This window comes from Ranitomeya variabilis, chromosome 5 (genome assembly GCF_051348905.1).
Source record: "Ranitomeya variabilis isolate aRanVar5 chromosome 5, aRanVar5.hap1, whole genome shotgun sequence".
NCBI classification, from domain to species: domain Eukaryota; kingdom Metazoa; phylum Chordata; class Amphibia; order Anura; family Dendrobatidae; genus Ranitomeya; species Ranitomeya variabilis.
Window position 1 is genome coordinate 269556465 of NC_135236.1, and position 16038 is coordinate 269572502.

General features: G+C 45.3%; 1 protein-coding gene across 3 annotated transcripts in view; it reads right to left on the reverse strand.

Moving 5' to 3' along the window:
* LOC143775760 (TRPM8 channel-associated factor homolog) overlaps window positions 1-16038 on the reverse strand; it is a 164099-nt gene that overhangs the window by 87254 nt on the left and 60807 nt on the right. For all 3 annotated transcript variants that reach the window (XM_077264282.1, XM_077264281.1, XM_077264283.1), the window contains 2 exons: window positions 3915-4840; window positions 3634-3728 (listed from right to left, as the gene is read on the reverse strand). In XM_077264282.1, the coding sequence (XP_077120397.1) occupies window positions 3634-3728; window positions 3915-4840 (1021 nt within the window). The remainder of the gene's footprint in view (window positions 1-3633; window positions 3729-3914; window positions 4841-16038) is intronic.

Sequence of the window (16038 nt, forward strand, 5' to 3'; positions counted from 1 at the left end):
CGAAATTTTTGGCAATACACTTCAGCCTCGTCCTGCCCCTGAGACATAGCCAGCAAGGCCTTTTCTGCCTGAATCTCAAGATTGGGTTCCTCATAAAGTAAACCGAGCGCCAGAAAAAACGCATCAAGATCAGCCAATGCCGGATCTCCTGGCGCCAGCTAAAAAGCCCAATCCTGAGGGTCGCCCCGTAAGAACGAAATAACAATTTTTACTTGCTGAGCAGAATCTCCAGATGAACAGGGTCTCAGGGACAAAAACAATTTACAATTATTCACGAAATTCCTAAACTTAAACCTGTCTCCGGAAAACAGTTCAGGAATCGGTATTTTAGGTTCTGACCTAGGATTTCTGATAACATAGTCTTGTATGCCCTGCACACGAGTAGCCAGCTGGTCCACACTTGTAATCAAGGTCTGGACATTCATGTCTGCAGCAAGCATAGCCACTCTGAGGTAAAGGGGAAGAAGAAAAAAAAAAAAAAAACTCAGAATCTTCTTTCTTATAATCCCTCTTCTGCAATGCATTAAACATTTAATACTGGCCTGGCAAACTGTTATGACCCCAATGGCGAGGGTCTCAGAGGAACGTGGTAGTCTGCAGAGTACAAAAATCCAGCTCATAGGGCAGTGGTAACTGGGTTGACCATATATCTACTCCTAACGCCAACACTAGAAGTAGCCGGGGATCATTCCTACGTTGATTCTAGATGACACGCGCCAGCCGGAGAATCTAGCTACCCCTAGTAGAGGAAAACAAAGACCTTTCTTGCCTCCAGAGAAGGGGACCCCAAAGCTGGATAGAAGCCCCCCACAAATAATGACGGTTAGGTAAGAGGAAATGACAAACACAGAAATGAACCAGGTTTAGCACAGAGAGGCCCGCTTACTGATAGCAGAATAAAGAAAGGTAACTTATATGGTCAACAAAAACCCTATCAAAATCCACACTGGAAATTCAAGAACCCCCGAACCGTCTAACGGTCCGGGGGGAGAACACCAGCCCCCCTAGAGCTTCCAGCAAAGGTCAGGATATAGATTTGGAACAAGCTGGACAAAAATACAAAACCAAAACAAATAGCAAAAAGCAAAAGGCAGACTTAGCTGATATAACTGGAACCAGGATCAGTAGACAAGAGCACAGCAGACTAGCTCTGATAACTACGTTGCCAGGCATTGAACTGAAGGTCCAGGGAGCTTATATAGCAACACCCCTAACTAACGACCCAGGTGCGGATAAAAGGAATGACAGAAAAACCAGAGTCAAAAAACTAGCAACCACTAGAGGGAGCAAAAAGCAAATTCACAACACTGCGGTCAGTATAGTTACCACCTGCTCAGAGCTAGTCGCATGTCGCTCCTAAATCACCAGTCCATAACACTATGCCTGTTTTAATGCATCCCATTATTTTATTTGCCTTTGTAGCAGCTGCCTGACACTGGCCACTAAATGTGAGTTTGTCATCCACCCATACACCCAGGTTTTTTCCCAGTGTTTTACAATTAAGCACATAATTATACATCTTATTTGCTCTACCCAAGTGCATGACCTTACATTTATCCCCATGGCTTAATTGTTATTTATTTTATTATTTTGTAGTAAAATTTCCTTGGTATTTTATACACAGAAAAAGCCTGCCTGCATAGCTCTTAGTATCATATGAGGCCAGGAAGGACACATCAACACTGCACATCAAGATAAATTTGCATGTGCCTTCAACACATGATTTCTCAGCGTTGGCACATAAGATTGCTGCAAAAAGATGTCATTGTTATTGCTGCACTAGAACCTACAGTGGGGCAAAAAAGTATTTAGTCAGTCAGCAATAGTGCAAGTTCCACCACTTAAAAAGATGAGAGGCGTCTGTAATTTACATCATAGGTAGACCTCAACTATGGGAGACAAACTGAGAAAAAAAAATCCATAAAATCACATTGTCTGTTTTTTTATCATTTTATTTGCATTTTATGGTGGAAAATAAGTATTTGGTCAGAAACAAACAATCAAGATTTCTGGCTCTCACAGACCTGTAACTTCTTCTTTAAGAGTCTCCTCTTTCCTCCACTCATTACCTGTAGTAATGGCACCTGTTTAAACTTGTTATCAGTATAAAAATTTTCGTGGAAAAAGACGCAACATATGCACAAAAATTGCAGAATTCATTATAAATGATGGGATGCATATGCATGCGTTTTTAAAGTGTTTTTATCTCGTTTTTATAGGGGGAAAAAAGCGAAAAAAATGCGAAAAATCCTGAACGTGTGCACACAGCCTCAAACTACAGAACAGAAATGACCACATCATTCAGCAGGCTCTAACATTAGAAATCCTAAATGCTTCTCTTATTGTAGAGTTCAAAGCCCCAGCAGAAGAAAGTTGACACACGCTGATTATTTTATTATTATAACTTTTCAGAGATTAGAACTCCATTTTTCTGCATAAACATAAATTATAAAGAAAACATGCTATTTGCCTGTAGTCATCAAAAGAGAAAGTTTAGTATTAAATTTCATTTATTTGGGGCACTATAGCATTTACGAAGGCTTTGTCCAGTAGTGGGCCACCCCTTCCTAAATGCTCCAGTGTCCTAAATAAAATAAAAACACATACTCACCTCTGGGATTGGCGCTGTCCCAGTGATGTTGGTATGCAGTTTCTCACTAGACATTATTATTCACGGGAGTGCTACAACCTTTCATCAAACATTGCCAGAACAACGACAGTCCAGGAGGCCAGTATCTGTTGTTTTTATTTTATTTGGGACATTTAAGAAGGGATTTCCCAATGGTAGAGAACTCTTTAAGTATAAACATTTAGCATACTAGTGGTACCTCATATTGCCATAAATTGAAATTAATAAGAAGACAATATGCAGTAACCTCCCATTATCTCTTTTGTGGCAGCGTCAGGTGGTCAGCATGCTGTCTTTAAAATCTATATCTATACAGTACATAGGAATTTGAAGCTATTTATAAAAGATAGCTCAGATTGCAACAGACATAGGTTAACAGATAATTAAAGAGGTTGTCCACTACTAGGACAACCCCGTCTTAAACCAAATGTTCGGCCCCGATTAAATGCGGTGTTGTGACATGTGACGCCGGTGCCCAATCAGCGCTGGCATCAATGTCCCTGCCTTAGGACCAACTGAACACGAAAAGGAAGCCAGGGCTGCAGCTCATCCCGGACTTCCTCCTCATGTTCAGTTTGTCCGAAGGTGGAGACAGTAACGGCAGCGCTGATTGGGGGCCGGGCATTACGTGTCATTCCACCACATCACAGCCCCGGGGAGAGAGCGTGCCGACACTGTTGGAACAGAGCCAGCATGGTAGGTGAGTATAGGTTTTATTATTTTATCAGGGCTAAAAATTTAGTTTAAGAAAGGGTTGTCCTAGTAGTGGACAACCCCTTTAAGCACAGGATTTTGGACCTGCAAACAACTTTATGTTAAGATTTGGAGATTTATTTGCATATTGAGATTTAAAGGATATCTCTATGTATGCAGTTGTTTTCTAGTATCACAGTAACTCCTTCATTAGGCAACTTTATAAAATACATTATTATTATTTATTATTATAGCGCCATTTATTCCATGGCACTTTACATATATGTTGTAACGCCTATTCTAAAAATTACCTGTAGACCTTTCCCTACAGCTGATGCTGGAAATAAAAGTGTTGCTTTTATTCTAGGAGCCAGGTAGAGTCCTGTACTTCTCCAGGCATCAGAACCTACATGTAATAAAATTCAATAAATATTTGTTACTACAATCAATGTATAAAATCATATTGTAGTAGGATATTATATTGCAAAAGAATCACTTCATGATTTTATGAAAAGAGAGTATGTATAAAATAATTAGTCAACGTATGATTAGATCTTCTGTAAAGTATACATTTTAGTTGTAGATTAATTACCTAAGTTTGTTGCATCAATATGCACTGTAACACAGGGATCACCCAGTTTATCCATACAGCTCATTTCCTGGGCCAAGATCATGATGAAAGCCTCCTTGGAGCAGCTTTTTACTGGACGCTCTTTGCTTACATTGGGTAAATTAAATGGTTGCACAAAGTCTGAAAGCTCTTGCCACATTGATGAAACAATAGGACTTGCCGGTAACTTCAAAAAACTGGTCACATCCTTTTTGAGCTGGGACATCCAGGAGCTCAGAGGTGGCTTCAGCTCAGCCACACTTTTCAGATCCTTCAAGAGTTGGCACAATGCTCTGGGGAAGAGATATGTGTTAGCTTCTGTCTGAGGATCCAATGCTTTATACAACTTTGGCTCAATTGTCCTGGACAGAATGGTGATTCCAAATTTGTTAATGATCTTATTGCCAGGATATTGAGAAACCACATCTGGATGGGAGTAGGACCAGGACCAAGATTGTCCACCAATAAAAAGACTTCCTCCCTCTGCTACAAACTGCTGGATTGTTTCTGCTTCCGTATCACTGTGAGCTCTACAGCAGTACACACTGAGTCCTGGAACCAAATCAGATACTACACAAGGTAAGCCTTCTTTCTGTAAGAAGTCAGCAAGGGCTTTCAATTCTTTATTCACACCAATCTTCCCCTTTCTACTCATGTCTAACCAAGAAATTGTGTTCATGGTGAAAGTCTTCAGTTCAGGTTTAGATAAAAATTCTTCATGTCCTTCAACAACAACACGTCCTCTGCCATAAAAGGCTGCCCCAACAAAGCACTGATAATCATCAGTCATTCCAACTGGAAAGGTCAGAGGTCCATGAAGCAGAAGTTCTGAAGGAATATATCTCCCACTGATATCCAGAGTAGTTATATTTTGCAGGATAGTCTTTAGGCTTTTGGTAAAGTCCATGCTACAAAGAGAAAATAATCAGAAACATTAGCACTAAGAGAAAAGAGACATGGTTTAAAAAAATTCTGTTGTCTGTCCAATTAAAAAAAAATGTATCAATATTTTGAACCTGGGGTTGTGAATACAGGATGAAGCTTGAGCTGCAGCAAGTGCTAGCTCTGAATGACCTCCACCTGATCCCCCATTTAGTTAATGTAGGTCATATATCAATACAGTTACATTAGACTTGTAACTGCATAAAACAATATGACAAAAATATTCAGGATAAGTTTAAAGCTCTGAAATGTAAAAGGGAGTTGCTTTCAGTTGTATACAGATTGAATAGGGCTAAATTGCATTACTAGACAAAGCCCATAAACAAGTCTGTTGCTATTTCTGATAAAAAAAAACCCAACAACCTTTTTTTCTAATCCTGGACAACCCTTTTACCGCATTACTTCACTATATTAATCCACATACTATCCTAATGCATCAGTCATCTTCTCTAGTATTCAGCACAGGTTCGATCCTCTTCTCAGTAACGTCACCACACCTAAGAATCTCTGGATCACTCTGTATTCTATGTGTGAGCCGGAAGTTTCCTTTACTGTGCAGGCCTATGAAGCCTTGTTGTGGTGCTCCATAGACTTGAATTGTAAAAACGATATCCGGATCAGACAAAACGCAGTGTGACCTGGAGAAGCTGCAAAATGATGAAGTCACTCAGGAGAGACGCAGAACGGTTCTGAATCTGTAGAAGAAGGCGGTAGGTGAGTGTATTATCACACCGACAGTAACCTACATACACATATTCATAGATTTAGAGAATAGAAAAAGTTAGTGGGAGGGCTTCTTTAATTTTCATGGCAAGGAATGACTGCAATTCATCTAAATATGCAAATTGCCTCTTCTGAGAAAAAGAGGACTTAACTCTATAGCGCCACCTGTTGGAAGTAGCGATCCTAAAAGTCACAATCAACCCTTTAACGAGTCGTGCAATATGACTTAGGATAAAAGCCAAATCAGTATCTCAATTCGCAGACACGGTGTTTCGGGCTGTTGGCCCTCGTCAGTGCGAAGCATGAGAACTGATTTGGCTAGGTGAGAGGCTCTGGACTGGGGCCTAAGGGGTATTGTTTCTCCTTATGAGAGTGACATACCATCTCTGGCTTGTCAAGGTAAGGAGGCTTATTTGCCGTACAATGCTCCTCTGGGAATTTAAATATGCAAATTGCCTCTTCTGAGAAAAAGAGTACTTAACTCTATAGCGCCACCTGTTGGAAGTAGCGATCCTACAAGTCACAATCAACCCTTTAACGAGTCGTGCAATATGACTTAGGATAAAAGCCAAATCAGTATCTCAATTCGCAGACACGGTGTTTCGGGCTGTTGGCCCTCGTCAGTGCGAAGCATGAGAACTGATTTGGCTAGGTGAGAGGCTCTGGACTGGGGTCTAAGGGGTATCATTTCTCCTTATGGAGAGTGACATACCATCTCTGGCTTGTCAAGGTAAGGAGGCTTATTTGCCGTACAATGCTCCTCTGGGAATTTAAATATGCAAATTGCCTCTTCTGAGAAAAAGAGGACTTAACTCTATAGCGCCACCTGTTGGAAGTAGCGATCCTACAAACACCGTGTCTGCGAATTGAGATACTGATTTGGCTTTTATCCTAAGTCATATTGCACGACTCATTAAAGGGTTAATTGTGACTTGTAGGATCGCTACTTCCAACAGGTGGCGCTATAGAGTTAAGTCCTCTTTTTCTCAGAAGAGGCAATTTGCATATTTAAATTCCCAGAGGAGCATTGTACGGTTAATAAGCCTCCTTACCTTGACAAGCCAGAGATGGTATGTCACTCTCCATAAGGAGAAACGATGCAATTCATCTAATCACTCATCATAAAAATCTAGAGTTAACGCAAATAAACACAAAACTTAGGCAGCAAACGTGAAGACTAAAGTTTGTGTCAGTCTCATGGCTTTTGGCCATGACTGTTTATTCATGTGTGGCACCCCAGGAGTCCGGTTGCCACAGTGACAATGCCTCCCTCACAGGGAGTAATGTCATCCCTGGAAGCAAGGAGGGGTCCCCTTACCACGTGTCAGTAGGAGAGAAGGTGAGCATGACTTGGGGACTGGAGATGTGATTAACCTCACCCCAGAGCTGAGAGCTAGGAATCAAATACCGGAGTCCATGGCTGCATGGGTACTGAAGTCCTGGCAGCTAAATCTGTAGGGCAGAGGACTGCAGGTCTCCTGGCCCGATCTAATACCCGGCGGCACAGCAGATACCACAGCCTGGAGCCGACACAAAGGAACGGCACTTGTGATAGGCTCGAGCTGCCTGCCATGCGGGCAACGGTTTGTTTTTAAAAACAGAGAGACAGCAGCAGGAGGGTGAGCTGTGAAGCAGCAAGAAAAAAGGGAGGACCGCACAGAAGGAATACCTTCGTACCTACCTGGCCAAGTGTATTCAAAATTGCTTCCACGCTGCCCGGCTCTCCATTACGATCTGTTACCAGTGCCCCAGTCTGTACTATCAACCATCAAGTAAAGGAAAAGAAAACTACAGCCCTTGTGTCCTCCAGTGATTTCTTGCGCCCTGAGTCCTGCACCACAAGGTACACAAAGCCTGACATAAATGGAACCGGTAGCCCTGGGGCCCAGCTCCACCTGTGAGGAGCAGAACCATCCCAGCTGCATCACCATCAGCCCCAGCGGTCTCTTTTAGCAGCGTCGGCCATCCGTTGCCGAACACCACAGGTGGCATCATGTTAAATCCCATATACATATTCCCCATGTTACGGCACAGCCAGGGCCACGGAGTCATGTCACGGCCCCGTGACTTCCCCCAAAGAACTGTCTGACCTGGTTCCGAGTACTCCACGGCCCTGATGGGCGTGTCATTTTGGCATCACGAACAGGATTTCGTACTGTGTGCCATAGATTTATTTTATTAAACTGTATAATAGCCGCGATTACTGCACCACACGGCATGCAGAAAGCAGGAGGCTCCGACTTGGAAACCCCTGGGAGCTCAATCCATCTTGAGTGCGGAGCAGCTGCTTACTACGGTAATGATACCCAGAGCCTGGCTGAGGTTCACTAGGAGGGAAGAAGATGCCCAGTCTAGGGGAGGATCCAGCAGCGGGCGTGGCCGAAGCACCCGTAATGCCTTTATCCATGCCATATATCCCAGGGGCGGCCTGGCTACCTCAGTACTCAGGGGGGTCACACACCCTGAGCAACTTTAGAGAGACTACATAGTTTATTCGAAGTGTACCCCCTGTCAGAGAGCCAAAAAGTCAGCATCCTTATTGGCCAGCTAACTGGTGTGGCCCAGTGGGTGGTGAAGTCCTGGCCGGACACCGACAAAAGAACTGTTAGGCAAATCCTGGCCCGGCTGAAGGATACTTTTGACACCCGCACAGCAGCAGAGATTAAAATGAAATTCTGCGGGTGCAAACAAAGGGCACAGGACAGTGTACAGGACTATACCCTAAACCTGCAAGAGGTGCTGCAGGCCATTAAACAGGTAGACCCTGACAGTGTGCGATATGAGGACAGATTGCTAACTGAGCAGTTTACTGAGGGGCTCCTGTCTACCGCTTAGCGGACACAGCTGCGCATTATGGCCATGCAAAACCCTGACCTGGACGATTTAAAGACCGGGCCATCAAGGTGCTGTGAGAACCAACACCAAGTGGCACTGCACCCCTCCAGGGCCCAGCTATCACATACCACCAGGAGGCGGCATCCTTTTCCCTGGCACCCATGAAGGCCAATGCGCAGACCCTAAATAATGACTCCTCTGCAGGCCTCTGTCTTTAGGTCCAGGAGCTGACCAAAAGTGTGGCTGCACTAACCAAAACTGTGCACTTCATGCAAGCGTCCCCAAAGGAGAAGATCCAGCTGGCCTCCAGTCCAGATGACGTCCCGTGGCAACGGCAGAGGAGAATCCCACCTACCAGAGGGAGAGACAAATATCGCTACGACCAGGACAGATGGCCCATCTGTTGCCGCTGCAACAAAGCGGGGCACATTGCAAGATTCTGTAATTTAAACAAGCAACCCCTGGGGCAGAGGGCCCACAAAACAGGCGAGACAAGTACGTGGGAGGATGGCCAGTCCTGCCCGTTGTGCTTGATGGCACCCCAAGGAACGTGATATAGAAGGGTTCTAGGCCACTGTATTGCTGAAGGTACAACACACCTGACTGAAGAGAGAAAACAGGCGGTGCTGTTGTGAATTCCGTTCTCGGGCTCCCTCCTGTGGTCATGAGTGGTACTGTGTGAGTTTGTTCTTGGGCTCCCTCTGGTGGCCTTTAGCGATATGGCTGGGCTCAGCTGCTTCATTTCCTTCTATGCTGGGCCTATTTAACTCACCTGGACCTTCATTTGTTGCCTGCTGTCGGTGTATTCAGTCCTGATTCTCAGCTCTCCTGAATATTCCTTGTGACCAGTCTCCTGCTGGAGAAGCTAAGTTTGCTTGTTCATTTTGCTCATTATTTCCTTGAAAACGTTTCTCAGTATATGATGAGTTCAGTCCAGCTTGCTTTTATGTGATTTTTTGCTTGCTGGTTAGTTCTGGGGTGCAGAGTGCGCCCCTCACATCGTGAGTCGGTGTGGGGGTTCTTGTATTCTCTGCGTGGTTTATTTTTGATAGTTTTTGTACTGACCGCACAGATTCCTATCTATTTTCTGTCTATCTAGTGTTAGCGGGCCTCATTTGCTAAACCTGTTTCATTTCTATGTTTGTATTTTCCCCTTAACTCACCGTTATTATTTGTGGGGGGCTGTCTATAACTTTGGGGTTATTTCTCTGAGGCAAGTGAGGTCTTTGCTTTCTCTCTGGGGGCAGTCAGTTTCTCAGGCTGTGAAGAGGCGTCTAGGTTTTTAGGTAACGCTCCACGCAGGGCCGGACTGGGACTAAAATTCAGCCCTGGCATTTGAAGTTACACAGGCCCACTTGTCACATGGTGACTGTATAATATCTTTGTACACTTGTAGGCAGGGCCGGTTTTAGGCAAAGTGGGGCCCTAGGCAAAGTTTAAAATGGGGCCCCAAATGCTAACATATTGCACATCACACAGAAGCCTTTCTGTTGTATTTACGTGCGCTGAGTTCAGGCCGCTAAACGAGTTTGATCGACAATACTGAAGTTGTTCAACGCTTGTTTCCCGGCCTCTTTCCACCAGCTGAGGAATAATGATGAGACAGAACGATCACTAATAGATCACCATACAGTATCATGTTTTCAGCAGCACATCTACAGTTTACACTGGCAATGTGCTGCTGACAACAAGGCTTTTTGTTCCAGCAAAAACAATCCGAATATGCAGCATTTTACTTGTTTAGTAAAGTCCTCCATATATTATAATGTGCTCCATAGTCCTCCATATAGTATAATACACTCCCTATAGTCCTCCATATATTAAAATACACTGCTCAGTCCTCCACATAGTATAATACACTCCTCATAGTCCTCCATATAGCATAATACAATCCTCATAGTCCTCCATATAGCATAATACAATCCTCATAGTGCTCCATATAGTATAATGCACCGCCACAGTCATCCATGTAGTACAATTCACTTCCCATAGTATAATGCACCCCATAGTTCTTCATATAGTATAACGTATTCCCCATAGTCCTCGATACAGTATAATGCAGCCCACATATAGTATAATGCAGCCACCCCAGAGTATAATGCAGCCACCCCAGAGTATAATGCAGCCACCCCAGAGTATAATGCAGCCACCCCACAGAGTATAATGCAGCCACCCCAGAGTATGTAACCCCCATAGAATATAATACAGCCCACCTCCCCATAATATATAATGTAGCCCCCCATAGAATATAATGCAGCCCCCCATAGTATATAACGCAGCCTCCCCCATAGAATATAATATACCCCCACAATAGTATATAACACAGCCACATAGTACATAACATGGCCTCCCCCATAGAATATAATATACTCCCCATAGTATATAGCAAAGCCCGCATATTATATAGCACAAACCGCATAGTATACAGCACAGCCTGCATACTATAGCACAGCTCGCGTAGTAGATAACACAGCCCACACAGCAGTATTCAGCACAGACCACACAGTAGTATACAGCACAAACCACACAGTAGTATACAGCACAGCCCACGTAGAAGTATACAGCACAGTCCACACAGTAGTATACAGCACAGCCCACAGAGTAATATATACAGCACAGCCCACAAAGTAATATATACAGCACAGCCCACAAAGTAATATATACAGCACAGCCCACAGAGAACTATATACAGCACAGCCCACAGAGAACTATATACAGCACAGCCCACAGAGAACTATATAAAGCACAGCCCAGAGTACTATATACAGCACAGCCCAGAGTACTATATAAAGCACAGCCCAGAGAGTACTATATACAGCACAGCCCAGAGAGTACTATATACAGCACAGCCCAGAGAGTACTATATACAGCACAGCCCACAGAGTACTATATACAGCACAGCCCACAGAGTACTATATACAGCACAGCCCACAGAGTACTATACACAGCACAGCCCACAGAGTACTATATACAGCACAGCCCACAGAGTACTATATACAGCACAGCCCACAGAGTACTATATACAGCACAGCCCACAGAGTACTATATACAGCACAGCCCACAGAGAACTATATACAGCACACAGTAGTATACAGCACAGAGCACAGCCCACAGAGAACTATATACAGCCCACAGTAGTATACAGCACAGAGCACAGCCCACATAGAACTATATACAGCACAGAGCACAGCCCACAGAGAACTATATACAGCCCACAGTAGCATACAGCACAGAGCACAGCCCACAGATAACTATATACAGCCCACAGTAGTATACAGCACAGAGCACAGCCCACAGAGAACTATATACAGCACAGAGCACAGCCCACAGAGAACTATATACAGCCCACAGTAGCATACAGCACAGCCCACAGATAACTATATACAGCCCACAGTAGTATACAGCACAGAGCACAGCCCACAGAGAACTATATACAGCACAGAGCACAGCCCACAGAGAACTATATACAGCCCACAGTAGCATACAGCACAGAGCACAGCCCACAGATAACTATATACAGCCCACAGTAGTATACAGCACAGAGCACAGCCCACAGAGAGCTATATACAGCCCACAGTAGTATACAGCACAGAGCACAGCCCACAGAGAACTATATACAGCCCACAGCAGTATACAGCACAGAGCACAGCCCACAGAGAACTATATACAGCCCACAGCAGTATACAGCACAGAGCACAGCCCACAGAGAACTATATACAGCACAGAGCACAGCCCACAGAGAACTATATACAGCCCACAGTAGCATACAGCACAGAGCACAGCCCACAGATAACTATATACAGCCCACAGTAGTATACAGCACAGAGCACAGCCCACAGAGAACTATATACAGCACAGAGCACAGCCCACAGAGAACTATATACAGCCCACAGTAGCATACAGCACAGCCCACAGATAACTATATACAGCCCACAGTAGTATACAGCACAGAGCACAGCCCACAGAGAACTATATACAGCACAGAGCACAGCCCACAGAGAACTATATACAGCCCACAGTAGCATACAGCACAGAGCACAGCCCACAGATAACTATATACAGCCCACAGTAGTATACAGCACAGAGCACAGCCCACAGAGAGCTATATACAGCCCACAGTAGTATACAGCACAGAGCACAGCCCACAGAGAACTATATACAGCCCACAGCAGTATACAGCACAGAGCACAGCCCACAGAGAACTATATACAGCCCACAGCAGTATACAGCACAGAGCACAGCCCACAGAGAACTATATATAGCACAGAGCACACAGTAGTATACAGCACAGAGCACAGCCCACAGAGAGCTATATACAGCCCACAGCAGTATACAGCACAGAGCACAGCCCACAGAGAACTATATACAGCCCACAGTAGTATACAGCACAGAGCACAGCCCACAGAGAACTATATACAGCCCACAGCAGTATACAGCACAGAGCACAGCCCACAGAGAACTATATACAGCCCACAGCAGTATACAGCACAGAGCACAGCCCACAGAGAGCTATATACAGCCCACAGTAGTATACAGCACAGAGCACAGCCCACAGAGAACTATATATAGCACAGAGCACACAGTAGTATACAGCACAGAGCACAGCCCACAGAGAGCTATATACAGCCCACAGCAGTATACAGCACAGAGCACAGCCCACAGAGAACTATATACAGCCCACAGTAGTATACAGCACAGAGCACAGCCCACAGAGAGCTATATACAGCCCACAGTAGTATACAGCACAGAGCACAGCCCACAGAGAACTATATACAGCCCACAGCAGTATACAGCACAGAGCACAGCCCACAGAGAACTATATACAGCCCACAGTAGTATACAGCACAGAGCACAGCCCACAGAGAACTATATACAGCCCACAGCAGTATACAGCACAGAGCACAGCCCACAGAGAACTATATACAGCCCACAGCAGTATACAGCACAGAGCACAGCCCACAGAGAACTATATATAGCACAGAGCACACAGTAGTATACAGCACAGAGCACAGCCCACAGAGAGCTATATACAGCCCACAGCAGTATACAGCACAGAGCACAGCCCACAGAGAACTATATATAGCACAGAGCACACAGTAGTATACAGCACAGAGCACAGCCCAAAGAGAGCTATATACAGCCCACAGCAGTATACAGCACAGAGCACAGCCCACAGAGAACTATATACAGCCCACAGTAGTATACAGCACAGAGCACAGCCCACAGAGAGCTATATACAGCCCACAGTAGTATACAGCACAGAGCACAGCCCACAGAGAACTATATACAGCCCACAGCAGTATACAGCACAGAGCACAGCCCACAGAGAACTATATACAGCCCACAGCAGTATACAGCACAGAGCACAGCCCACAGAGAACTATATATAGCACAGAGCACACAGTAGTATACAGCACAGAGCACAGCCCACAGAGAGCTATATACAGCCCACAGCAGTATACAGCACAGAGCACAGCCCACAGAGAACTATATACAGCCCACAGTAGTATACAGCACAGAGCACAGCCCACAGAGAACTATATACAGCCCACAGCAGTATACAGCACAGAGCACAGCCCACAGAGAGCTATATACAGCCCACAGCAGTATACAGCACAGAGCACAGCCCACAGAGAACTATATATAGCACAGAGCACACAGTAGTATACAGCACAGAGCACAGCCCACAGAGAGCTATATACAGCCCACAGCAGTATACAGCACAGAGCACAGCCCACAGAGAACTATATACAGCCCACAGAGAACTATATATAGCACAGAGCACACAGTAGTATACAGCACAGAGCACAGCCCACAGAGAGCTATATACAGCCCACAGCAGTATACAGCACAGAGCACAGCCCACAGAGAACTATATATAGCACAGAGCACACAGTAGTATACAGCGCAGAGCACAGCCCACAGAGAGCTATATACAGCCCACAGCAGTATACAGCACAGAGCACAGCCCACAGAGAACTATATACAGCCCACAGTAGTATACAGCACAGAGCACAGCCCACAGAGAGCTATATACAGCCCACAGCAGTATACAGCACAGAGCACAGCCCACAGAGAACTATATACAGCCCACAATAGTATACAGCACAGAGCACAGCCCACAGAGAACTATATACAGCCCACAGCAGTATACAGCACAGAGCACAGCCCACAGAGAACTATATACAGCCCACAGCAGTATACAGCACAGAGCACAGCCCACAGAGAACTATATACAGCCCACAGTAGTATACACACAGAGCACAGCCCACAGAAAACTATATACAGCCCACAGCAGTATACAGCACAGAGCACAGCCCACAGAGAACTATATACAGCCCACAGAGAGCTATATACAGCCCACAGCAGTATACAGCACAGAGCACAGCCCACAGAGAACTATATACAGCCCACAGCAGTATACAGCACAGAGCACAGCCCACAGAGAACTATATACAGCCCACAGCAGTATACAGCACAGAGCACAGCCCACAGAGAACTATATACAGCCCACAGTAGTATACAGCACAGAGCACAGCCCACAGAGAACTATATACAGCCCACATCTCTTCTCTTCCTCCCCTCACCTCCTCCGAGAATGGCCCCACAGTCCAGAAAAAAAAAAAAACTCTCCTCACCTCTCCTCGTGCCCAGCGTTGCTTCCTGGTTCCTGCTCCTGTCTCAGCAGCTGCAGTCTGCCCGGGACACAGCAGGTGCGCGATGATATGACATCATCGCGCACCCGCAGTGTCAGAGGCAGAGCGGGGAATGATGGGAGAGGAGCGTCTGTAGACACTCTCTCCTCCATCATTGCATTCAACTGTACCGGCGTCTATACGCCGGTATAGTTGAATGCGACGGCGGGGGCGGCGGATTGAGCGGCCCACCACTGGCACCGGCCCTTCTGGCATTTGCCAGAAGTGCCCTATGGCCAGTCCGGCCCTGGCTCCACGGCTGCCTTTAGTGTGTTGGATAGGATCAGGATCGCGATCAGTATAGCTTCCACATCCCCAGAACTTGTCCTAACATTCTGGTTATATGTATCAGGTCAGTTTTGAGATCCTACCACCGGATCATAACAGGTGCTGACACAGCAACATGGAGGAAAAGAGACCGATAGCTTACTACTGAGCACAATTAGACCCAGTGATCAGAGGGTCTTCTACGTTTGTCCATGCTGTAGTAGCTGCTGCACTACCGCTAGGCATGTGAGATCACACTGACTTTTCCTTTGACAATTTACTCCCCACATGACATCCATGCCATACTCTTACAAGTTCAACCAAAACAGTTGTCTATGGCCAGACAGCTCCACTTGAATGAGCTCTTCCTGAATAAGTCACCCTCAAAAGATGTAATGTTCTGAATCCAGCCACCCTTCTGCCTGTGGATTCAGGAAAGAGGGAATTGGTGACAGTATTAGCAAGTGAGGAAGAGTACTTTGACATGACGTATGAACATGACTGCATTGAACTGATCAGCCAGGAAAAAGTGGATTTTACACACGTACATGAAAAAAAAACACCTGTTCGTAATGAAGATTTTGAGTTTTTTTGTAGATGGCTCCAGATACCACCAGGATGGGCGATTCTACACTGGATATGCA